The sequence below is a fragment of the Zeus faber genome (assembly GCF_960531495.2).
Source record: "Zeus faber genome assembly, chromosome: 16".
Classification (NCBI taxonomy): domain Eukaryota; kingdom Metazoa; phylum Chordata; class Actinopteri; order Zeiformes; family Zeidae; genus Zeus; species Zeus faber.
The window spans coordinates 3,763,768-3,788,608 of record NC_137202.1 but is presented as its reverse complement, the minus strand read 5'-3'; the positions used below and the strand labels follow the sequence as shown (position 1 = coordinate 3,788,608).

The 24,841-nt window shown below is 46.2% G+C and overlaps 3 protein-coding genes across 4 annotated transcripts in view; 1 reads left to right on the top strand and 2 right to left on the bottom strand.

The window, feature by feature from the left end:
* On the bottom strand, positions 1-4,282 carry ftr14l (finTRIM family, member 14-like). Its single transcript, XM_080016187.1, has 7 exons — positions 3,867-4,282; positions 3,681-3,776; positions 3,302-3,535; positions 3,038-3,197; positions 2,807-2,911; positions 1,269-1,405; positions 1-542 (listed from the first exon to the last, which is right to left on the bottom strand). The coding sequence occupies exons 1-7, from the start codon at positions 4,263-4,265 to the stop codon at positions 156-158; spliced, it is 1,518 nt and encodes a 505-aa protein (XP_079872313.1). The 5' UTR covers positions 4,266-4,282; the 3' UTR covers positions 1-155.
* A 1,639-nt stretch (positions 4,283-5,921) lies between these two features.
* LOC307241906 (uncharacterized protein) lies at positions 5,922-12,765 on the top strand. 2 transcript variants are annotated; one of them, XM_080016169.1, is made up of 2 exons: positions 5,922-6,185; positions 9,231-12,765. In XM_080016169.1, exon 2 carries the CDS (start codon positions 9,354-9,356, stop codon positions 11,025-11,027), a length of 1,674 nt encoding a protein of 557 aa, XP_079872295.1. In that variant the 5' UTR covers positions 5,922-6,185; positions 9,231-9,353; the 3' UTR covers positions 11,028-12,765. The 2 variants fall into 2 exon arrangements, with proteins under 2 accessions (XP_079872295.1, XP_079872296.1); XM_080016170.1 differs by lacking the exon at positions 5,922-6,185 and adding an exon at positions 7,550-7,641.
* Positions 12,766-13,887: 1,122 nt separating this feature from the next.
* stox1 (storkhead box 1) overlaps positions 13,888-24,841 on the bottom strand; it is a 20,726-nt gene continuing 9,772 nt past the window's right edge. The window contains exons 2-4 of the mRNA XM_080016202.1: positions 17,817-17,969; positions 14,946-17,691; positions 13,888-14,330 (exon numbers count right to left, since the gene is read on the bottom strand). Coding sequence (XP_079872328.1) covers positions 14,177-14,330; positions 14,946-17,691; positions 17,817-17,969 — 3,053 coding nt within the window. The 3' untranslated portion in view covers positions 13,888-14,176. The remainder of the gene's footprint in view (positions 14,331-14,945; positions 17,692-17,816; positions 17,970-24,841) is intronic.

The following is a 24,841-nucleotide window of genomic DNA, read 5'->3' as shown; positions in this document are numbered from 1 at the left end:
CAAAAAACACGTAACAGGTCATTGTAAATTCATTGTGATAATTATTAATTTATTCAACATAGCTAAACATTCCTACGACACGTGAAAAAAATCACTCCATCAGACTGACCTAAAACAAGACCAATACATTTAAGCCCAGTTTAATGCATGGTTTCTTAATGCAGTCTTATACTGGAGCCAAAGCCCCAAACGCTGAAGGCGGGGTACAGCGGCTCTCTGAAGGAGGCCTGGGACCTGTGCAGGAGCTGCATGCCGTCAGAGACGCTGTAGAACGCCAGGGTTCCCGACCCGTGGTCCAGGTACACTCCGATGCGAGACGACCTGGGCACCCCGACGTCGATGCTCTTGTTATTGTGCACAAAGGAGAATTTGGCGTCGGAGCAGTACAGGCTCCAGGACTTGTCGTTCCAGCCCAGGCTGCAGTCATTGCTGCTGCCCTTGCGGCGGAGCCCTCTGTGGGTCACGGCCACGTCCGTCTCCGTCCCCTTCCAGTCCACCTCCCAGTAGAAGCGGCTTCCAGACAGGCTCTCCCTGCACAGAACCTGGGGCGTAGCAGATTGAAAAGTTACGCCTATTTTAGCTCCTTTTTAGCTCTATTGTATGTTGCCAATTTCTTATTTTTTCTGTTTTTGTTCTTATTACTTTATTATTGCCTAGTTTTGATGTGAGCTGCTGTGACGCTGCAATCGATCTACCTATCTATCTGTCTATCTAAATCGATCTATCCATCTATCTATATATATATATATATTCAAGAGATTATTTGACATTTCACTGCATATAAAATATGCAGTGAAATGTCATGACACCCTGTGTCTTTCTGATTCTGTTATTATATAATAGAATTAATTGTCTGTATCGTAGTCAATATACATTTAAATCCTCCTAAATGATTCACCTTAACTTACCTCCAGTACTTACCTCACAGAGCAGAAGTCCTGGCATGTCACAAAGCTTCATTCATATATATATCTCCATCTATCAATCTTCCTATCTTCCTATCTATCTATCTATCTATCTATCTATCTATCTATCCCCCATCCATCATCCTCTAACATTCAACAACATGCTGAATGTCATCATGTTTTTTCTGCTCAGCATGGAACCTAATAAGTATGACGACACCTTCGGAGTATTTGTAGTAATTACAACACATTGAACCATCTCAAAAACAAAACATGTGTTTAAAACATGTATCTGAATCGATTTATGCCTCTTCTTTATGAAAAGTAGGAAAGCCGAGTGATGGGAGTAAAAAGCCAGTTCACCTGTTGCCAGTGGTCGAACCTGTCCGGGTGGTCGGGGTAGTGCCTGGGCTCCTGCTTCATGGTCACCGTCTTGTTTTCCTCCGAAAGGTGGAGATTGGGGTGGATGCTGTTTATGTCCAGGGTCAACGGACAGGCATCTGGAAATGGGCGGAACAATACCGTGAGACAGATTGAATTTTGTTTATTTTAAATGAATCTGTTTTTCCCATTCGAGTACTTACTGCTTAGTACCTGTACTTAAATAAATACCATGAGAAAACAGTACTGTAGTTACATTTTACACAGCCATTTAACATTCAATTCAAGTAAAAGCAGAATAATTGTTCAACAGCATGACCTCATCATGTTTTGTACCTGAGGACACATTCCATTCTTACTGCATAAACCTCAGTTGTTTAAGGTTAAATTGTTGACGATCAAGTGAGTTTTGTTTTTTTGCTTTTAGGAACTTCAAGTCATCATTTTTTCATAAATGTATTTTATTGTGTTTAAGAAAAAAAAAAAATTTCAGTAAATTAAGTATTTGCAGGTGTTATGTAGCCTGGGAATCAGACAAATCTGAGAGCTCATGTTTCATTTGTTCTGCAGAATACATCTAGCAACCCTCCCGTTCAAACAGGCCAATCACAACCATTTAACTAATATGGGGCGGGTTGGATAGGATGATGGTGGCACAGACCTGGAACAGTCTCTTAAATCTGCGATTGCCCGTTGAGGCACCTTACCAAGATGGCTGCCACCAATTTTGAGCGGTCTGTTGTATCCGCTGTTGCGATAGTATTGAACGAACTGGATGGTGTATTTTTACGTTAAAAGCTTTTGTTGATGAGAAAGACGTGTTTGTCGTACTTCAGACAGGATTTGGTAAAAGTTTAATTTACCAACACACTAGCTCAGCGCTATGTCACACGTTTCGTTGTTCTGATTGGTTTTAGGTCTATCCAATTGCCTCCAGAGACATTTTGGTCTCATTAGAAATGGATTATTAACTGAGAGATTCCAGACTATATGCATTTGCGAATTGGTCTAGCGATGCCAGGCTCGGTGTTATGGGTAAATGTGTTAGAAATGCCGTCGGGTAAATGACGATGACGATTCTTGAGTAAAATTACCCAATTACTTTCCACTGCTGTTATTTTCCTGTTGTTTTTAATAGGTCTGCTTCCGAGCTTCACCTTAATTTATTCAGATGTGTGTGTGACACGTTTGATGCCTTGTCCACGTTCGGTCAAACCTGTTGTGTGAGCCGACATACCAATCAGCTGACAGCAGTTTCAGTTGTGACACCATGTTTTTGTTATGCAGATGTTTTTATGTGGGAATGTGTCCGGCCCTTCAGCTTACACATTACTGTTTAGTTTGGTTTAGGTATAAAACTGAACTAAGAAGATGTTAAAAGTGAATTGATGGTAAGATAAATGGTATATATGGATATCGCGGCCGTGCCAGACCATGGCGAGAAAACAAAAGTAATCTCCAGCTTCACATTGAAGGAAAATCAGCCAGAGTTCACATTAAAAGGAGAGGGAATGACTCACATTTCATGAAATCTTCTCTGGTCTTGGGTTGTTCCCTTGCCACTTTCACCACTGAGTTGAACCTTGTCTTTGTTTCCGTTTGTTGTGTGATGTAGACTTCCTTTACTGTATAGACAGACAAGCGGGGACATTGATTGGACTGTGGGTTTCATGTAACTCAGAGCCGAAATCAGTAGGCAGATCCTCTTGGGAAGAAAATTACTGCAAGAAAATCGAATTAAGCATGCAAACCTGCGGCAGAGATTTTGATTATTTCCGTCTTGCTTGCCTCCTCCACCTGCAATTTCAGCACAGCGATGGCTCTCTTGGTGGCCTCAAAAGAGTAGTAGGGGGCAACACTGATGCTGTTTAAGTCTTCGTAGCCTGATGGACTTGACAGAGACTGCCAACTCTGCAGATGGAAAATGTCAAAAAATAATATATTAAAGACTTATTTGGAATTTGGTGGCTGAAGAGCGAAGCCTTTCCTATCCAGGATCCCACACTCGGGCTGACCTGGAGGAAGTGTATGTGGTCATCCGTGTGCGAGAGCTTCTCCAGGTCGTCGTGCTTCTTCCTCAGCAGCGTTATCTCTTCCTCCAGACGGTCGAGCAGCATCTCTGCTTGTGTCACGGTCGTCCTCTCCTGGGTGCGGATCATCTCCTTCACCTCATTGTGCTTCCTCTCCATGGTGCGCAGCAGCTCAGTGAAAACCCTCTCGTTTTCATCGAGGACCATCAGGGCGGAGTGCTGAAAAGAGGAGAGTTTTCTCGTGATGTGACTTGGAGAATAACCCTCTTCCCTCGCACCAACAGCCCGAAAATCACAGCAACGAGTGATTGTTGTTGAAGAGAATATCATTGGTTCAATTATCTCTCCACTAAGTTATACCCACTTTAACCGACTCCACAGCTTGTCGCAGGTCCTGCCACTTTTTCACTCTCTCGTCAATCCTCTGCTGGGATTTGTGCAGAGTGGAACCGAGCTGTTTCTGGAAAAGGGAAAAGGAAAAATGACAGCAACCTTGCGACAAAGAACTCCTCCATTGACTTTCCAAATTTGCATCAAGACATTTCCTCACTTGCTTCTCGGTCCTCTCCGTTCCAGCAGGGACGGTGTCGTGGTGCTTGTGTTCGTCCATCATGCAAAGGACACACACGGACGTCTGGTCGGAGCGGCAGAAGGCCTCCAGCAGCTTGTCGTGCTGGGCGCAGATCTTCTCTCTCATCTGACCAGTGGCCTTGACCAGTTTGTGCTTCATCAGGGCAGGGTACTCGTAGTGGGACTGGAGGTGGGTCTCGCAGTAGGAGGCCAGGCATAGCAGACAGGACTTCACGGCCTTCTCCTTCCTTGTGGAGCAGAAGTCACACAGGACGTTCGCCGCCTTGGACGGGCTCCTGGACTCTCTGCGACCGGTGGAGCTACGGGCCTTCCCCAGGGTGCTGTACCTGTCCAGGTCCAGAGTGCTGGGGTGGGACATTTTACCTGGGTGCTGAGGTGAAGTCCGACGGATACGAAACGGTGAAGGCAACAAAAAAGAATGTATCCGATTCGCGAACAGGTGTCCTCGGTGAGTTAAGAAACCTGTAGAGCTGGAGGAGCTACTGCAAAGCACGGAGTGTGAGTTGGAGAGGTGGACGGCTTCAGTGAAACTGCTCCTGAAGCTGAGTGAGTGAGATAGAAATCTGTCATGGGGCGTGCTCCCTTAGTCAAACCAGTATTCCTGGTTATATGTTTAAGAGGCAGAAGGGGTGTGACAAAAAAAAAAAAGAAATGCCTTTCAAGGCACTATAAGAATCTACCATTTGTAACATGAGTAAAAACAACATTGAATGGAAGGGTGATGGCTGCTGTGTACATCATTTGCTATAAATAGGTATAGGAAACTGAACGTGAAGTTCAGCGGTTGCTATGGGTTGTTATGGACTCCAGTCGCCATGTTTTCTGGGTCGCTTCCAACTAATTACATGGAGAAATCACTGAAATCTACAAAATGTACTAAAATGGAGAAAGGAAGGGAGAAAGGGAAGAGTTGAGGTATCACACAAGATGGTTGCAAGATTCTCTGTGGCAGTTTTTCACCCAACAAGACTTCCAAGCCATGCTTTAACTCCAAAAGCGCCGACTGACATTCACAGTCGAGTGATCCCCCGAATATGGCGGCTTGCTCGAGCAATGTGACGTGAGCTTCACGTTCCATGTAAATGAATGTGGGTTGTTCTGAGTGAGAGCAAGAGAGGCCTCTTGTGGGTTTGAATTAAATTACAATAAACAAGGCCATTTCATGCAGGCCGACCATGTAACAGTAACATAAACATAAAACTTACTCTGAAAAATCTAAAATAATATAAAAAGAATATGCAGAAGGCGCTCTTAGCACAAAATAAAGTAAAGAGTCTATGGCGGGGGCTGAATGGGGGTATATTTTGAGTGAATAGTAGGTATATTGTTGGTCAATTATTACTAAGAATGAATAAGATAAGTTTGTACTCATTGATATAATTAATTTACTTCAATAATTGACCTTTAATAACCACTTAAATGTACTTTCTCTTAGATTTACTCTTAAATATGCTAAATAATTTTCAAAAATAAAATGATTTGTCATATCCAGTGCCCCGATAAGGTGCTACTGATGCCTTTTACTGGAGATGAGCTCATGCAAATCCTGATGACAATTTACTAAGTGGAGAATCGGTGGTGTAACAGTAATTTTCAAGGGTATGGAGCTTTGATGAGCAATCCCAAATCAGCAGTTTGATCGATCCCACCCCTGATTGTACTTTTGGCTTGATTCATATAATATATGTAGATATGCAGTGCATCTCACTTTAGAAAAAAAAACAAAGTAGTGCGGCTCTGTTCGAAATGTTGTAGAGCCAAACATTTTGATATTTGCTTTAAAACTTTGTGGAGTAAAACTCGAAAGTTTCCCAAACCGAACCCATTTAAATACTTGAAAATATACACCGAAGTGCAGTAACAAATCACTTGTACTCCGTTACCTTACAATTTCTTCCACCAATGTGCAAAATTAGTGTTTTAGTCTAGATAAAATATAATAATAATAATTATTATTGTTATTATTATTATTATAGCAATAATAATAATTATGAGTACAATAACAACCCGGGGTAATTCCACCCCGGACCTCGCGGGGGCAGTAGTAGTTCCTGCGGCGGGCCGCGTCTCTTCCGCTGAAGTGCGTCGCTTTCTCCATCGTTGGCGCCAGACGAGCTGTGGCGCGAGCTGCACCGAGAAGCGGAGAGAGGAAGGACGCGCGCGAGCCGCCCGCCGTCCAAGCAGCGCAACAAAACCAAACGTTGAGCGAACGGAGAAGCAGCAAACAAACAAACAAACAAACACCCGGGAGGCTCCGACCGGACCGCGCCGCAGACAGGTGGGTGCGCGGCGTCCCGCAGACAGAGCGCGGTCGGCTGAAGTTCGCTCCCGTGTGTGTCTGGGGTTCTTATTAACGGGCCGCGCCGCCGTGACTCTTCGGCACTTTGACCCGCACCGCGTCGGTGTTTGAGGCACTTTGTGGGGGACGCGCCACCGCAGGCCCGGGCTCCCCCCCCAAAAAAAAAACCACTCCGTGCAACATCATAACAAGACGGTTCTGACGGTGAACACGGACGGTTGGGACCCCGGTGCGTCGGGCGGGGTGGTGCCCCTCTCCGGGCGCTTGGTCCGGAGCTTCCGTCCAGTTTGACGCCGCCACTCCAGCGGCGGTCGCCGGGTCGAGCGGTGAAAGATTGAACTCGTTTTTGCGATTCGTTTCTCGGCGAATCACCCAGCAAAAAAAAAAAACAAAGAGTCGTTCGATTCCAACTCTCGGTTCGTTTGATTAAAGAATCTTCCGAGAAGAATGCGAAGAGTCTCCCCGTGTGCGGGACGCGCCACGTCCCCCTTGAATCACTAGGGTGTTGAACCGCGACGCGTTCACTCGTCGGAGTGATTTGATCAAGCGCTGAACCTGCAGGACGTTGAACGTGTTGTTAACACTCGGGATCCGTCGGCGCCGAGTGTAAATCACGCGTCTCTTCTCCGCGTTGCTTTTAATTCCTGCCGATTGTTTTCGCTGTGTGAGTCGAGGGATTCACTCAACACTGACTCAAAAGCATTGGTGCCGTTCGCAAGTCTGGATTCATGCTGAATCCAAATCAAACCCTGATTGAATCCGGATCAAACCCTTGTTGTTGAATCCGGATCAAACCCTTGTTGTTGAATCCGGATCAAAACCTTGTTGTTGAATCCGGATCAAAACCTGATTGAATCCGGATCAAACCCTTGTTGTTGAATCCGGATCAAACCCTTGTTGTTGAATCCGGATCAAACTCTTGTTGTTTAATCCAGTTTTAACTCGTTGAATCCAGTTTCGACCCCTGTTGAATCGGGATCACACTCTTGCTGGATCCGGATCAAACTCCGGGTCCAGCGCTCCAGAATCCACACCCCCTGGGTTTCTTGCTCTAGATACTTATTCGGAGTTGATCCCAGTGCCCGAACCCTTCTAAACACTCGTTCACCCCAGACGGGTCGTCCGCGAGTCTCGCGTCGCTCCCCGGGTTTAGCCTCGCTAGCGAGCTGCGTTTAGCCGCTAGTTAGCAGCGCATCGTGGCTAGGTAGCAGCACGCTAGCCGCATTAGCCGCTACGCTAACTACGGTGGCCAGCACGGTACCCACGGCGTCCCGGTGTCGGGGATATTTCGGCTTCTATCGCGTATATCGCGCGTATCGCGTGTTCTTCGTCCCGGCGTGGAGCGCGGCCGCCGTTGGGCATTGGGCTCCGTGTTGAGGACGGTTCCGGGGCCGCAGACGGGCGCCGTCCCCAGCCCGACGCCTTGTGTTCCGAGGTTTGTTTTCTTCGTTTACTCGTCAAACCCGCGGGTTTAAAGCACGTTGCGGGTTCCGTCTCGCCCGGTGTTACATAAGGGGTTCCGTTTGGCGGGGGCTTCGGACGCGTTCTCTTTGACGTTAGCCATCTTTGTTTCAGCTTAGCCCGCTACGCGTCGAGCTAAGCGCTATGGCAGGACGCTAGCGGCTGTAGGAAGTTGGCTCAGCCGAGAGCAACGACCCCAGTCCACCGACAACCATTTTTAGAAACGAGGTCGTGGTCTCGGTTGTCTTTGGAAATATTATATTTAGTACGTACATTTTGAAGGGCGGTAGCCAGCTGGACCAGTACAAGCCCGCTAGCGGCAGCCATCTTAGAGCTAACTGGAAGAGCTGCTGTGGCTCGACAAGATGGCCCGCTAATTCAGTTTCCGTGTTTGTGTCCGCATCCTAAAATTCTCGGCAGTCGTCCATTTATTGTCAACATGGCCAATTTTAGAGATACGTGTGGCATTTTTTTAGGTCACAATCTCAGTCCGTAACAGAGCGAGCGAATTGCTCGCTACGAGGCTAGTTAGCGCGCTATAATGCAACCGTATTAGCCGCTAACACGACGCTGTTTTCTGGGTAACCAGTCTCCCCAGCAGCCTAGCCGGCTAACTAGCGGCTATGCTGGCTACCTGCAGCTGGAGTGTGAGGCTAGAGAGCAGCACTTGAATATCAAGGCAACTTCTTCACCCGAGTTAGTGTGTGTTTTGAAAGTCTTTAAAACGTAATCCGTGTACAGTGTTCACGAACCAACGCCCTGTCTAGATGCCAAGCGGCGTGTGCGATTAGAGTCGTATCTTGACCCTGTCCCGGGTGATTGTACCGTACGTACTGGCTAGTCGCTGAAGCTACGGTGGCTAGCGAAATGATTACTTGGCCTGCTAAGCTGGGAAGTAAGCTAGCGATATGGGGAATGTGTAGCCTGATTGGTTGCAATAGAAACGGTCTCTTCATGTGACAGATCTGCTGTATCAAAAAGCAGATGTTGTCCCATGGTTTGATGATTGGTTTGACAGAAATGCGGCCTTCGTTACGACTTTTTACACAAACCAGACTGATTCCTGTAGTTAATTTGGGGGGGGGGGGCTCATTTTGTCAGTGTGTTGTTGACTCTTGAGGGGTGTAGTTGTGTGTGTCTATGGTTGAGTATTTTCAGTTTTAATCTATAGCAATGCACCCTTTTAATATGTGTTCAATGATCAGATTCAACCTTTTGTTGGGATGTGCCAGGCTTCCACCAGCTGTTGTACATTACAAACACAGCAAGAGTTAGTCCTCTAACACAATCCAGCTCAGACATCCGCTCAGGGCACGCAACGGGTTATTATGAGCAGCTCTGTTTATATAAGGAAAGTTTATTGAATCTTGTCCAAGCAACAACATATATAGAGTTGTCATTGGCTTGAACATGTTGTGACATTCCATCGCTCTGAGAATAACGACATGAGTAGGATGTGATGTTGTGCAGAAGTAACCTGACACGTATATTGTCTTGGATAATGCTTTAAATTATCGTAATACATTGAGATTTTGAGCATTTATTTTCTCATCGTCCACCTAGGTCTGATTGCTGACAAAGACACCGGCGCCGTGTCGAACCAGGACGAGGTCCATATCCCCATTTCTCTTTTAGAAGTTATCATCCGGCAGGAAAACGGAGGTCGTGGGGTTGGAGTGTGTGCTCATGGCTGAGTCAGAGACTGAATGTGACACGCCAGGCCTTGACACACTTGGGTCGGAGTGTGTCATCGCCCACAGCCAGGTCGACCTTCACTATGGTGCAGAAACGGAGATAATGACAGAAGAAAAGCGTGGTCTGGAGCTGGAAATCCACACCTCAGATCTGGCCAAGATCCAGGGCTTGGGTCCAGAGCTGGGCGCCGTGACCTGCGTGGACGCCACGGTGGAGACGGATCACGACTACATCAAAGTGGAAAACGCAGACATGCATTGCTTCACAGGAGCGGAGATGAAACCGGGGTCGAATGAGGCTCTGCTCGGAGAGGTGCTGCTGAAGGCCCAGCACGAGCATGTGGTGAAGGTGGAGTCTGACTACGGCGGAGAGCTGACGGTGGAGTCGGAGAACGGCGTTATCATACACGAGGACCACGGCCTGCAGTGCAACGAATGTGGGGAAGTATTCGGCAGCATCGCCGACCTCCACCAACATTTCGAGATCCACAAAGATCTCAATCCGTACATCTGTGTTCACTGCGGTGAGAGCTTTGCCGTAGAGGCCAGCCTCAAGCAGCACATGAAGATCCACATGAAAGAGAACCCGTACGTCCCGACCGGGGTGGAGATGGTCGGTAAAGGCATCATAGACAGCTTCAACCTCAAGTCTCACCAGATGATCCACCTGCCAGAGAAGCCGCACCGGTGCTCCGAATGTGGCAAGAGCTTCGCGGCCGCCATTACCCTGCGGGAGCACATGAAGATGCATTCAGAGGACAAGCCCTACAAGTGCACGCAGTGCAGAAAGAGCTTTGTGCGCAGGAGGCACCTGAAGAAGCACCAGGAGCTGCACGCGCGTGAGAAGCCGCACACGTGCGCCCAGTGCGGTAAGGGCTTTGCCACAGCCTCTAACCTGAAGCAGCACCAGAAAACCCACGCTGCTGCCATGGGCGACAAGCCCCACCGCTGCGAGCAGTGCGGGAAGTGCTTTGCCGCTGCTGCCACGCTGCGTGAGCATCAGCGCATCCATTCCGGCGAGAAGCCGTACAAGTGCAACCAGTGCAGGAAGAGCTTCGTCCGCAAGCGCCACCTAAAGAAGCACCAGCTGGTGCACGCCGGCGGGAAGCCGTACAACTGCTCACAGTGCGGCAAGGGCTTCAACCACTCGTCCTCCTTGTCGCGGCACCACAAGATCCACCTGCAGAATCCCATGTATCCCACGCCGCAGTACGACAGCCCCGTGAAGCAGCGGATCCACCAGGAGGGCGACAAGCCCTACATGTGCAACCACTGCGACAAGGGCTTCAACCACTCATCCTCGCTGTCGCGGCACCAGAGAGTCCACTCCGAGGGGAAGAGCTACACGTGTACTCAGTGCGGGAAGGGCTTCAACCATTCCTCCTCGCTCTCCCGGCACCACAGGATCCATATCAACCAGCGTGTTCATCTGGAGGAGAAGCAGCACCAGCATCAGCACCAGCACCAAGAGCAGGACCATGACCAGGAGCAGGACCACGACCAGGAGTACACCGCCATCCCATCGGGGAAGGGCTTCCCCCACACCACCACCATCAAGCAGCGCATCGCGGCCGGCGACAAGCCGTACCGGTGCTCCCAGTGCGGGAAAGGCTTTAACCATTCGTCCTCCCTCTCCAGGCATCACAGGATTCACATAGCTCAGTGAGCCCCACACCCCATAATGCAGAGAACAGCCAAGATAACTGGCCGAGTCCCTGTAGAACCAGTTGGAACTAAACGGACACAAGTCTTGGTCGGGAGCCCGGAGGACGACACGCGAACCAGGACTTTGTTCAGCTCCAAGAGGTTGTGGGGGAATTCAAAAAATAAAACATAAAAAAAAAAACAATGTCGATGGCCCTGTTATTGTACTGAAGTACACATGATTGTTGTCACCTCTTGAAGGCTTTTAAAGGAAAGGAAAAACCCAAAACACGTGATTTGATATTCAAGCTAACAATGTTTCCTGGGAACCCATTCTGTTTTGTTTGTTTTTTGTTTTTTGCTTTTTGTTTTATGGCTGATTTCAGTTGTTAGAACTTCAGGCGAGCACACGCTTCTCAGATTGAAATAAGATGCACCCTGACACCCCCCATAATCCATGTTGCGCAGACACAAATTCTATGTAAATACGTGGACACTTTTCTTTATACACACACACACACACATATATATGTGTGTGTATTTCTGTATGTGTGTGTGTGTGTATGTATGTATGTGTGTGTGTATATGTATGTATGTGTGTGTGTGTGTGTGTGTACGTATATACATATATATACATATACATATATATATATATATATATGTATATGTGTGTGTATATGTGTGTGTGTGTGTGTATAATTGATTGGTGTGCTGTTGTATTCCAGAAAATTACATTTTTGATAAGATCCAATTTGTCTCCACTTTTTTTTTGTACTTTTATTTTCTTATCCACAAAAAGCTGTTGAATTTCGGAGTCACCAGACACAATCAACTATATTTATCTTTTGTTTGTATCGCTGAATAGTCTACGGAGAGCAATACTCACAGACATCAATTCTATGATGGATCCATTTAGTCTTAAAGAAATGCGAAATAGAAACAACATATGAAATGTCGTAATTCTTCACTGTCTATTGTCCTACGGGCTTGGCACCAAATTTACTTGACTTAAATGCAAAAGGTTTCTCTGTTGCTTAGGGGACAATTAAATCACCTGTGTATAGAATATAATTAAATCTTACTCATATTGTTCAACAAGGTTATCACAGTTTGGTCAGAACTGATTAAATCAGTGTATATATATATATATATATTAAAAAAAAAAAAAAAGACAACTACATGACTAAAATGCTTGCTTTTACAGGACATGGATCGGATGGACTTGCGCTCTATTTACTGTTCTATGTAAAGTATCTTACAAACTGATGTATTTTTTTAGATATGGTTTGGGTCACGAAAGGGAATGAGAGATGCTGTTTTTATGGGAGTTAATATGGTGAGCAATATTTTCTTTGGACAGCAATTGTGCTTCAAACTGTAGCATAGGTTTCTTCCTTGTGTTAGATAGGTGCCTTATTGCATGCTATGTAGAAATGTATGCCGAACTGTTATTTGGGAAAAAAATACATTAGGGTTTTCAGTCTTTTGTTATTCATACTAACTTACCCCATATTTTAATTTTGAAGTCACTGATAACCTTTTCCTTTTATTTTCTTTTATGTATAATGCTGTGTTTACACTGTTACGACCATTATTGTCTTTACGTTTTTTTTTTTTTCATCATTGTCAATGACTCGATATAGAGGAAAAAATTGTAATTGATCCATCGCCAAGTATTCACTCTCAAGGGTGAACTGTGTAACATCTCTTCCCGGTTTCTGAATGGCACATGTATGGATAAATAAAGGTTATTGACTCACTTTGGTTTCCTGTTTATTGTTCTAAAGAGATCCGATTTCTTATGATCTCCAGGCCCGTTCATGGGGCTCTATTCTCTCTTTGACTGCAGATAGATTGTGAATCCTAAAGTTTTGCTTTGAGTTCCCGTCCTCCCGCTACATGGGTGCCACTGGTTTTAGGTCACAACTCCATTAGAGACGTCTTTATTTTGTGCGTCAGAGCAGAAAATCAGGATACTTTTCATAAATATTGGAAGTTTTTGATATGGCTTAGCTTGGTATTTGTCACTAATACCCGTTCATAATCGTTATCGGATGCATGTCAGCAGCATATATCTGTTGGTCCATCCCCAATCAACATCAACAAGTTGGTTTGGGTGTTTGCTTGTTTTTTAGGTCCTTGCTAATTGTAAATCATACCTGCTGTAGAAGTGAGATATTGTTATAGAAGTTTGATGTTGACTGGTATTTCTACTACCAGTAACAACTTAATTTGATTTCATGCCTCATTAAAGGGGTCAATGTCTTCGGGCTCCCACAGTTCTGCGCCTGCACTTGTTCGGCTTGTCCACATGGGGGCACCACTTACCATGTTCTGCGCCTGCACTTGTTCGGCTTGTCCACATGGGGGCACCACTTAGCATGTTTTGTGTTAAACAGTGACAGTTGCTAATTAGAGGGTTACAAATGGAGTTCATATCATTTAGACATCTTAACCTTTTTCATATCATGGACCCTCAATTTGATACCCAATAGGCCTTACCGACCCCATCTGATAAAACTGTCTGGGACCCAAATCTGAGAAGATTTCTATGTTATTTAGCCTAATACTCCATACCTGCATATACCCAATTTAGGGACAAGCCGTGATACCTTGATTAAAAACAATCGTCATAGTGCATTCTCTAACGCAGTAACATCTTGTAAATTAAATAATGGTGATGTTTAATTATTGTTTTGATCTGCAGAGGGAGCTGATGTCAGGGCTTTGGGGTCCCCTGCAGACAAGCAGGGGACCCCAATCACCTCCAGAAATTCTTTGCGCTTACAGGTTACACTGTGTTATGGAAACTGGCTTTGTAACGTGGATTATACAGTATTTCTCTATTAGCAACATAATCAACTCATGAGAGGAAAGGCACTTGTGTACACTGATTTATTTGCGATTAATTGCTAGACTAAAACAAAAATAAAATGCGAGGACAAATCTTGTAGATAGTCCATGTATAATTCATATAAAAGAAAACCAACTAACTGTACAGTTATGTTATGTCCGTCCATATTCCCTAGATTCATGAGCTTAACATATGTTCTATATAGGTAAGGGCTTATTCAGAACTATATACAGAAAGAACAAATGAACATATGTACATGGACCTCTAGTACAATATGTGAAACCACTGCATGGCCTCTCGTGTCGTTGGGGAAACTTCTACACGTTGATGACGGGGGTGAGCTGCAGCAGGGAGCTCTGAGATCTCATGGTGCTGCTCTTGGAATGCAGCTTCTCCAGGTTCTGCAGGAAACCCCTCGTCTTCAGACCCTCCAGGATCACAGTGTTGCTGGAGGCCAGACTGAGGTGGATCCTAGAAGAAGAAGCCAATGACACCTGGTGAATGTGGCGTTTGATGTTACCACACTCCACCTTTTCACACACAGGAAGAAGGGGCACAAGGTGATGGCAAAAAAAAGAGAAAGTCTTTTCTTCCTCTTTCATTATCTCATGAAAATATAAGCACTGCAGTGTAATTATGCTAATTAACATAATCACTCCCTTCTGTCCAAACACTGGCCGCTGTGATTGGCTACAAGATGTTTGTTCAGCTTTATCACTGGGTGCATGAAAGGCTAAAAACATACAATGTTGATGTGGTCAATCGGATTTCTGACCCAAAGGTTAACTGTCGTCAGTGTGCTTATTTTTTCTTGCCTGTAAGGCTTCTCCACAGCCTGCAGCTACACAATCTTTATCTTATGACGGACAATTTGGTGAAATCAGCAAAGATAGGGCATGAGTGGGACAGTTTGGCACTGGCAATGGGCTTCAGATTTCTTCTGTTAGATTTTTTTGAATCGCCTTTCAAATAAAACACCCATTTTAATGGGTTTAACAAGAAAACCGGGATTGCCAAACAGCAGCTTACTTAAAGAAGGCAATAAAAAAATCACTTGAGCAGATATATTCCCAGAGAGATACTGACCGTGGGGAGTCTATGCCGCTGTCTCCTGTGTTGCTCTGGCTCTCTCCAATCTCCCCCATGTCTCCTCCCCTGGCTCCGCTGGGCGTGCTCAGACTGCCTCCGTGGCTCGGAGGGGTTTCCCTCTCTGCGACGGTCTCGTGTCCGTCCTCCTCCAGCTCACCCTGCCAATGTGTGGACTCGCCATCTCCCTCGCCGACAGACTTACGGACGGTCTCGGTGTCAGATTCCACCTCGCTGGTCTGGCAGTAGTCAAAGATACTGCTGTCTGCTGCCTCTGGGGGGTCCGGGGGCTCCGAGCTCAGACTGCCCCCCTGCTGTCCCTCCCCATGGGACACTTCTGCTCTCCTGGGGCTTGGCTCGCTCTGAGATCCCACAGATCTACTTCTCTGGCTGTGATGCTGGCGTCCCCAGCTGGTCTCCCCTGGTCTGGTTGGGCTGAAAGAGGTTTCCTTGTGGGCGGGTGTGATAATGCTCTCATCGTAAGTTCTATTCCACTCTTCGTGTGTGCTGGGAGTGGAGTGGACCTGGGGGTGTCGGTGGGAATCATGGGAATGAATGCGAGAGTCTTGGTAGTGTAAATCAGATTCATGGCCATGGTAAATGAACTGGGGGACATGGCGTTCAGCTACACCAGTTATGTAAGCAGTAGTGTCCACAATCTCCTCTTCATTTAAATACAAGGAGCTGCAGGCATCATCATCATCCTCATCTGCATTCTGGTAGAGCCTGTGGTCATCTTCTACGAAGTCACTGCTGTTTGTTAACAAGACACCGCTGACAGGCCTCAGCTCTGGTGTAGCACTTGGGTCTCTGTTTCTTTGCTCTCTACCACTAATAGTAGTACTGGCCTCTGTCAGCTCTTGTCCTCCGCTCGCTCTGGAACCACAGGCTTGTTGGTGTGACGGCGGTAGATCAGGCTTGGTGATGGTATTGCCTTGTTTCTCTTTGTGTCTGAGTGAGTGCTTCCGCTGCAGAGAGGCCTTTGGCCGGGACATCACAGGGTCACATGAGTGTCTTGGAACTGATCCATATGGATAAGTGCCGAGTATGACATCAGAATCAGTGTATGATTGGATGTTAGGGAGGAGGTTGGCCGTGGTCTGCTCTTTTTGGTGCCTTTGGTCTGTCCCACGCTTGTAATGTGACTCCGGTAAAGGCCCGTGTTTGTCCTCTGTCACCCAGGCCTCCCCGTTCATCGCCTTCCTCTGGTGTCTAACCTTGTCGTCTATTCTCAAGGTGCTACTCTGGGGGTAGGCTGAGCCGCAGTCTGACAGTTGCTCTCTGCTGTGCCTTGTGTCTGGTTGGAGCAGATCATCGGCAGCACGGCCTCTCTCACGCAAGCCGTTATATCTGTCTTCGGATGTGGGGGACTTGCCAGTTTGCTCTGCCTCTAGTGCTATAACTTTGGTCCGATGCGGGTCCCATGACTTGGAGCGGTGGCCTGTTCGCTCCCTTCTGCCAGCTGCTGAAGTCTTGCCATCCTTTGCCTCTCGCCTTCTATGCCCCCTGTTGATGGACACAGTTGTGAGGGTGGTAGCACTTGTGTGGGATGCGTCTTTGACCTGCTGGAAAGGATTGTCAATGCGTTTCTTATATAGACACTTCCCCTCCCCAGCTGCGGCCTGCTCTAGATGCTCTGGCTCTTCGGAGTGGATGTCCGGTCTGAGTCGAGAGGGGATGTGATCTTCCTCCTCCCGGTCTGCATCCTCGCAGGCAAGGGCCTTGCTTTTAACTCTTTCCCTCTCCTTTTCCCGGTCCCGATGCTTTTCCTTGGACGAGTGGGCCCTCCTTTTGCTACGGGAGGCCTTGGGGCCACTTCTTCTTCCTGCCACTACCCTGGAAGAGTGATGATGCCTAGGTTTGGAGAACGTCGTCAGTATTTCAGTGGATATTCCCTTATCCACTCCTCTATCAGTCCTATCCCCTCTTTCGAGACCTTTGTCCAACACCTTGTCGACCACCCTCTCCCCTCTCTCCTCCAGTTTCTTCATGAGGACTGTGTGCCGTGTCAGGTTGTCCACAGTGAGTTCAGGATTTATTCGTTTGATGATGGCATGCTCCAGGTCACGCGGCAGGTTGTTGAGGTCCTCCTCATCCCTTACTGGCCATTCCTCTGGCGGAAATTGACCCGAAAATGAAACATACTCCTTCTTTGGCTTTTCCTTTTTCCCTCCATTCCTCCAGAAAAGACTGAGGCCAAATTTCCTTCCTGGCTTGTCCTTGCCGTCTTTGCGGCTCGTGGCGTTAGTGGTGCTGGTGGTCTTGCTGACCTCGCTGGCCTGGTAGTCGGCTGCCGTGGAAGTAGATTGATGCACTAATGTCGGTTTGTGATCCGCAGTACGGGGCCACTTCAGGCTCTTTCCTGTGCATTCACTCATAGAGACGGAGACAGAATGCTGGTCTGGAACAGTGGAGGGAGGGACAGCCGCTGTTGTGGTGGTGGCAACAACAGAGGATGGGAGAAGTGGCGCAAAGCAGCTGCAAGATTTGCAGTGGGCCACCAGCGGAGTCTGAGAGCTTTCTACGCAAGCTTCATTGCTCAACAGGTAGGTGATGGGGGGAGGAGAGGGAGGCTCATCTCCCGAACCCGAGGTCCACCAGCTCTTCTCTCTGAGCAGGCTGTTGGTGATGAAGTAGGTCTGTGGCGTGACAATGAAGTAACCCTCCCCTGTGTGGTAAATCTTGCGCTCCTTGATGAGTGCTCCCAAGGCATTGTACAGAATGTCCTGAGTTGGAATGGTCATCCCTGAGATGAAGAGAGAGAATGGTTAAAATAAGTAAAAAGACAGATAGAGAAGATAGAGATGGATGTTGGAGTTTTCTATTCTGGGTTTTTTTTGCATGGAAAGAAGACATTTGCCTATGCATTACCTGGATGCTCTTTGCTCATGTGGTTCACAAGCGCTTCCTGGGTGACAGTGATGTGGGAGGAGTTCATATCGGATATGACGGAGCAAAGCACCTCAGCCAGAGGGATAAACTGGGATTGGGGAACAGGGGACATCTGAACCGGAGGCAGGTCACCTGAAACACAAACACACAGATTGCTATGTAAGACAGGTGTGCCTGCTAGAACACTCAAAAGCAAAATAAAAAGTTCACCTTGGTAAAACAGTGTGACTCCTCTTGCCATTGCAAACAATCATGAACTTAAGTTCACATTCCACCGCCAACCGCATTGTAAATCATGACTAGGGGTGGTCTATTTATTTGAGGTATGTCAACCATGCCTGACTGCTATTGAAATTCCATCTATACTGAGACAGACCACAGAATTCCATTACTCCCACAGAAACGACCACAAGTCTGCCTATTGGATAGATCATATGTCCCGACCCCCTATATCATAAGCCTCCACTCATCTAGGAGGTGCCTTTAGACTAACGTGCTGCAGAAAGCGAGAGAGCGAGAGAGAGAGAGAGAGAGAGAGAGAGAATGAAAGAGAAAGACTGTTTGGAAGCATTTTGTCCCCGTAAAAATAATGTTCCATATACATGCTGTACAGACAACTTTCATCAAAATCCAAACAATCAACCGCATGCTGAGAGTTGACGGCATTATGGTCGCATATTCCCAAACTGTGGCATCCCATCAGACAGAAGCCGCAGGTCTTTGAAATCATAAAGCGAGTGCTTTTCAAAGAACAGCAGACATTTTAGAGCCGTTTCATCTTGGCACCAAAGGCAGGCGACTGCAGCAGAGTCTCCCACAGTCTCTCTATCGGTCAATTAAATCAACCAAACTACAGTGATTTAGCTCCTTGGGCAAACATGCTTTTATGAGCGAGCATTAGTGTTCGGTTTCATGCCAAGACGAAAGCCTACGATGAACGAGGGGCAGCGATAGCAGACATATACAGACTGTCCAACACGCATATGAAAAGACTGGATGTATAGATGTAATTCAGACACAGAGACAGTGAACACTGCCCTGTCCCATTCACAAACCAGTTTGCTGCTATTTTGGCCACTCTGCTCTTGGCCAAGGTGATTAAGATGCAGTTGAGATAAATTTCCGTAACATACCAGCAAATGATTTATTTCTAAAATTAAAATGTTTAACCTTTAGTCCATAGATGGCTCCAACTGTTTTCCTGCAGTTTAATGGAACTTTATTGACTTGCCTTCTCCTTATCCATCTTTATCTCCATCATATATATATACATATACGGTATATCTTACTTTTTACTTCACTACATTTATCTGTAAAACCCACAAGTAGTAGTTTATTTGTTTATTTATTTATACAATCAACTTGTAACAAAATGAAATGAAGATGATGCTAACAATAATAAAAATAATAATCAGATTATCACAAGGTATTTATATTGCTATTTACGCGTAGGACATGGGTGCTTTTCTTTTCACCCCTTCCCTTCCTTTTACATGGTTTGATTGTAACAAAATAAAAAACAGGCACAAGGGCGTGAACATGACCTTACTCAGAGAGCTGGGAAATTGGTTTTAGTTAATCAGCTACAGCTCATTAATGCAAGGTATAGACTGTGAAAAGAAGAGAGGCAGGGCAGGGCTCGATCAAATACCAGGCGGTGCTGCCTCCAAAATATATATGCTGTAGTTATCACTCTGCATTTTATTTATACAGTCAAATAATTAGGCAGCAAATGAGAAAAAATACCTAAATCGTGTCTTCCTGCATAATTACAGAAAATGTGCGGTGTGCGGTTATTAATATGAATTAACATAACAGTATGTATGTTATCATAACACAGTATCCAGTTCTATTGGGAAGAGCTTTGTTGCAAATGCAATATGTAAAAATAGTTTATTCATAATATTCTAGTAATATAATTGCATTTTAATATTCCAAAATAGCTCATCAGCAGACTTTTTTCTCCCAGAAAAGTAGAAAAAAGAACCATCTGTCCATGTGCCAGAATTGACGAATTGTGTAGATAAATATGCATGACGTAGTAATGTGTGAATTCGCACTCAATCCTGACCGTGTGGCGTGTGTGTGCACGTGCACGTGCGTGTGTGTGTGTGTGTGTGTGTGTGTGTGTGTGTGTGTGTGTGTGTGTGTGTGTGTGTGAGATGTGAGTGATTCTCCCATCAACCCTCCCGGAGCGTTCAGCGAAAACACTGCCAAACTCGTACTCCCCCTCAGAGTAAACATTTACTGCTCTCACACTTGAACCACTTTGGTCGGAGGCAGGGAAAATAAACCACTAATCAAAAAACTCCCACGATAGAGTGTGTACACGCAACTTTTTTATTATTATTAGAAAGCAATGTCATATGTTTAGACTAATTAACAAAAGTTTGCAGATCATGCGCTTCCAATCAGGCTGAATTAAATAAGTGCTCCAGTTGATCAAAACAGAGATTTCTGTACTTCCAGAATGTTTTCATTCGACCAGTCAAAGTTGAAAGTTTTTTTATTTTTTATTTCTGAGAGCAAACATCCCCTGCGTATGAAGGCGCGTGATTAGGAAAACAGACTCTAATCCAGCTTCCCGACCTGAGTGTCACGACGTCTCAATGCCGCTGCCCGCGCTCTCTCCATTATTGCTCACTGCCTAGAGGAATGCCTGCCGGGGCGGTCTGCGTAGCAACCAGTCCTGGCAACTGTCAACACCCGGTGGAGGAGGCGAGGTGGTTCCACACGGGGAGGAAAGGGTCAAGGCAGAGGGCGAATCCTACCAAGCTCTTCATGCGGCGCCCGCGGTGACCGGAGCAGCTAATGGGATCGCAGCTTGTGTCTGGAAACAGCTGCAGTGCCAAGCGGAATACATATCCTCCTGACCCCCTTCCCCGCCCCCCGGGCTCGTTGTCTAAGTTGTAAGCAGGATGTCCTGAAACCGCCTCTTTCACACATATTGTTCATAGAACTGAACCGAAAAACAAGGCCAACGACCAGAGCGTGAGCCCGACCCGGGACACAGTATACTTGAGGTCTGGGGGGAAAAGAAGGAGGAGATAGACACGTGTTGGAAGGAGGATTTCTTTTGGGACCAAATCTGTGTGGGAATAGAAGGATGGTTGTGAAGGAAGGATGGGGGAGGATTAGCGTTTATTCAGTCTAACATAAACGGGCGTGACCGCTGAGGAGTCTCACGGCGGTAACCGTCCCCTCTGCAGGGGGACGACGACAGGACTTGTGTTCCTGTAACCCAAGAACGGGCCATAGACATTACACCCATTGTCACACGCAGCTTGAATACCCCGCTGGGTGCCATGGCGACAGAAGGGAGGAGCGGGCGGGGGCAAAAGTCTGTGTTGAGACAAGTTGGGTGGAGGATATTCAAGACGAAAATGTTTGTTATCGGGAGGTTACGCGGAGGGAAACAAAAACCAAATCCCTGTTAAGAGCCAACAGCTGCTCAGGGTTGAAAACACATACTCACACACGCAAAAAAGATGCCAGAATTGAAAAAATAAAAATAAAAAGGTTTGATTGAAATCATATTGGGAGTTTGTGAGGAGATTGACGGGGACGGTCTCCTCCCTCCCTCCACATCAGATGGTGACTGATCAACACCACATGGCTGCGCGGCGAGCTGAGTCCCATTTCATGTGTGATTGCATTACTCGCTCTCTCTCTCTCTCTCTCTCTCTCTCTCTCTCTCTCTCTCTCTCTCTCTCTCTGTCTCTCTGGAATACTGACCGCTTGAAGACTGTCTTGTGACCTAGAATCCCGTTCAGTTCCATCGCACCATTTTGGCATCTGCTCCTCCACCAATGGGAGGAGCGAGGGACCAAAACCCCAAACTGCAGTTGCACCGTTTGCCAGGATGTAACCAGATCTACCTGTTAATCTGTTGGAGTCACCACGGTCACAGCACACGCACACCGCTTCTGAAGCCTCTTGGACTCTCAATGACTCCAAGTTGTTGTTTTTTTAATCCAAATTGTCACTCAAGGGGTTCTTGCTGGGTCCTTGAGGCGCTTGAAGTGTTTGAATTTTAGGCCTCAAAAATTGAAGGACTGGAACACCTTAAAAAATACCTTGAAAAGCCCTTAAAAAAACACGATCACTGTAAATCCGTGATATTCCCCCCTGGTCTTGTTATTTCAAATCGTAACGTAATAAAATTTTTCCAGACTCGCTTTTACGACAGATGATGCAAGGGAAATGTAAATGGAATCCAGTATGGTTGGAAATAGACACTTATAATAGTAAATGCCAATGACATTAATAATAGAAATATATAGAGATAGAGATATATTTATATTATAAACAACAGTATATATTTTATTGTATAACAAAATAAATCCTGTGCATTTGACCCATCCTATACCTAGGAGCAGTGGGCCGCTGCAGTGCAGCGCCCGATAACAAACTCCAGCTCCATAACATACGTGTATATGGATGTTGGGAAGAAACCCAGGCACACATGGGGAGAATAGATAGAAGGGACTTCTCCACACAGAAGGGACCTGGGGAGGCTGGGGTTTGAACCCCGGACCTTCTTGCTGCTGCAACATTAAAACCAGCACTAATAACCACTAACATTGTGTAACTCCCACTCGTGGGGCCAAAACAGCTCTGACCCATCGAGGCATGGACTCCACAAGAACCCTGAAGGTGTCCTGTGGTATCAGGCACCAAGACGTTAGCAGCAGATCCTTTAAGTCCTGGAAGTTGTGAGGTGGGGCCCTCATGGAATGGGCTTGTTGTTCCAGCACATCCCACAGATGCTCGATCAGATTGGACCCTAACCCCACCCATCCACATGATGTAGAAGAAAACGTGATTCATGAGACCAGGTCACCTTCTTCCATTGCTCCATGGTCAGGTTCTGATGCTCACATGCGCATTGTAGGCACTTTGGATGTGGACAGGGGTCAGCATGGACACTGTGACCACTGCATACTGGGAACACCCCACAAGACCTGTTGTCTTTGAGATGCTCTGACCCAGTCGTCTAGCCATCACAATTTGGCAAACCTTGTCAAAGTCACTCAGATCCTTACGCTTGCCCATTTTTCCCGCTTCCAACACATCAACTTCCAGAATTGACAGTTCTCTTGCTGCCTAATATATTCCACCCCTTGACAGGTTCCACTGGGATGAGATGATAAATGTTATTCACTTCACCTGTCAGTGGATTAATGTTGTGGCTGATCGGTGTATTTTCAATGTGATAAAGATCACATTGAAAATGTATTATATTTGTTTTGCGTGAAGTGCTTGAAAAAGTACTTAAAACTGCTTGGATTTCACTGTGCAATGCCAGAATGAACTGAAGTACTGAATTGAAGTTGAATTTATTCATCATTTTGAGAACCAAACATTCGGCGCACTATAGCGTTTGGAAAGGTAGAGAGACATGTGGAGAGTGTGAGAGAGAGAATCCAGTCTCATCATAACACCGAGCCCTCGACCTTCTGCCTTCCAGCTACCGCAAGTCAGATGTAATTGGAAAAAAAATGAAAATCTGCCTTGTTGCACACACATGCACGCACGCAAGCACGCAAGCACGCACGCACCCACCCACACACACACATACACACACACACACACACACACACACACACACACCCTTATCTCATCTCTCTCTGTCTGACTGAAGTTTAAGGCTCCAATGAGCAAACAGACAAATCCTTTCTCCCGCTCATTACAGAATCACTGTAGGCTCTTCAGACGGGCTTTGTCTTTCCCAGTGGGAGACCCTTTGCCACGGACCGGCAGCCATGAACCAGCGGGCTGCCAGCGAGAGATCGAAGTCGTGTTTAAATCCCCGCTCACACACACAGTGTTACACCTTCGGATTTCAGTGTAAAAGGACCAGATGTCGGCGCTGTAAGTCACGTCGCCACGCCCTCTCGCTACTCGGTCGGACTTGTATTTCCCTTTGTCTCGCGTTTCTCATTTCTGGACTTGCAGCACTCCCCGACACACCCTCCTCTTTGTTTGTGTGTGATCCCCATGTGGGAATTGCCTAATAAAACAAGTGAAAAGATCCCTTCACGCAGAAATCGCAGCCTCCGCTGCCCATTAAGGCCTAACAACCGAGCGTTTCTGAGCGTTTAATCAGCAGTCATCATCGTTCAGAACAGCCCCTTCCTTCATCTCGTGGCAGAAACGTTACATACAAACCTTTGTGACTTTGTGATTTAAAGTTCCCTTTCGCTTGTTTTTTTTCATGCTGTTTGCATCTCACCAACCATCCACACCATGTTGCTGAACACTACACAATGAAAACATTCAGTGCTGCAATTAGTCCCTTCAACACCCGAGTGTCATTAGATATAATATTTAATCCGGAGTGTCTGCCTTTTTATCTTGCTGTGTCCAAGATTTAGTGAGAGGCAAAGATCAATACTTAATAAATAATACTATATGTGCTCTCGCTGTTATCACTTCAGGAAACGGCTATGTTGTCCAAGTGACAAATTTAGGATAAAATAAGATTTTAAATAGATTTATACAGTACTTTTTGAATGCATGTGATCGATATGGATTTAACATTTATTATACACAAATATAAAAGTATGATAAATCATGAGTAGAAGGAGGAAATTAAAAAGTACATTTACATTCTGAGGGAAAAAGTCCCTGAAATTACCCAATTCTGTTGTTCTGCCCACATGTGACACAGAGGGGATATGTGTTGTAAACGACTAAACCGGAAAACAAATCACATGGATTAAGATATTTTCTGATCCGTTTTGGGCCACGTTCATACGTGGAAATAAATCGGATACGAATCGAATATCGGCTACTGCGGCAGCTCAATCCAAACTTTATTTATTTACGCATTCGAAAGTCACTGAACCACACTTCCTGGTCCTGGCACGTCACTGGCACACGCCCAGGCTGCAGTCAGGGTTCCCCGCTTTCTTCCTTCGTCGTAAAGTGTGATTTATACATTGTGTACCTCTAACGAAGGTGAGAGGCACACAACAACTTGAATTATCAGTTCGATTTCA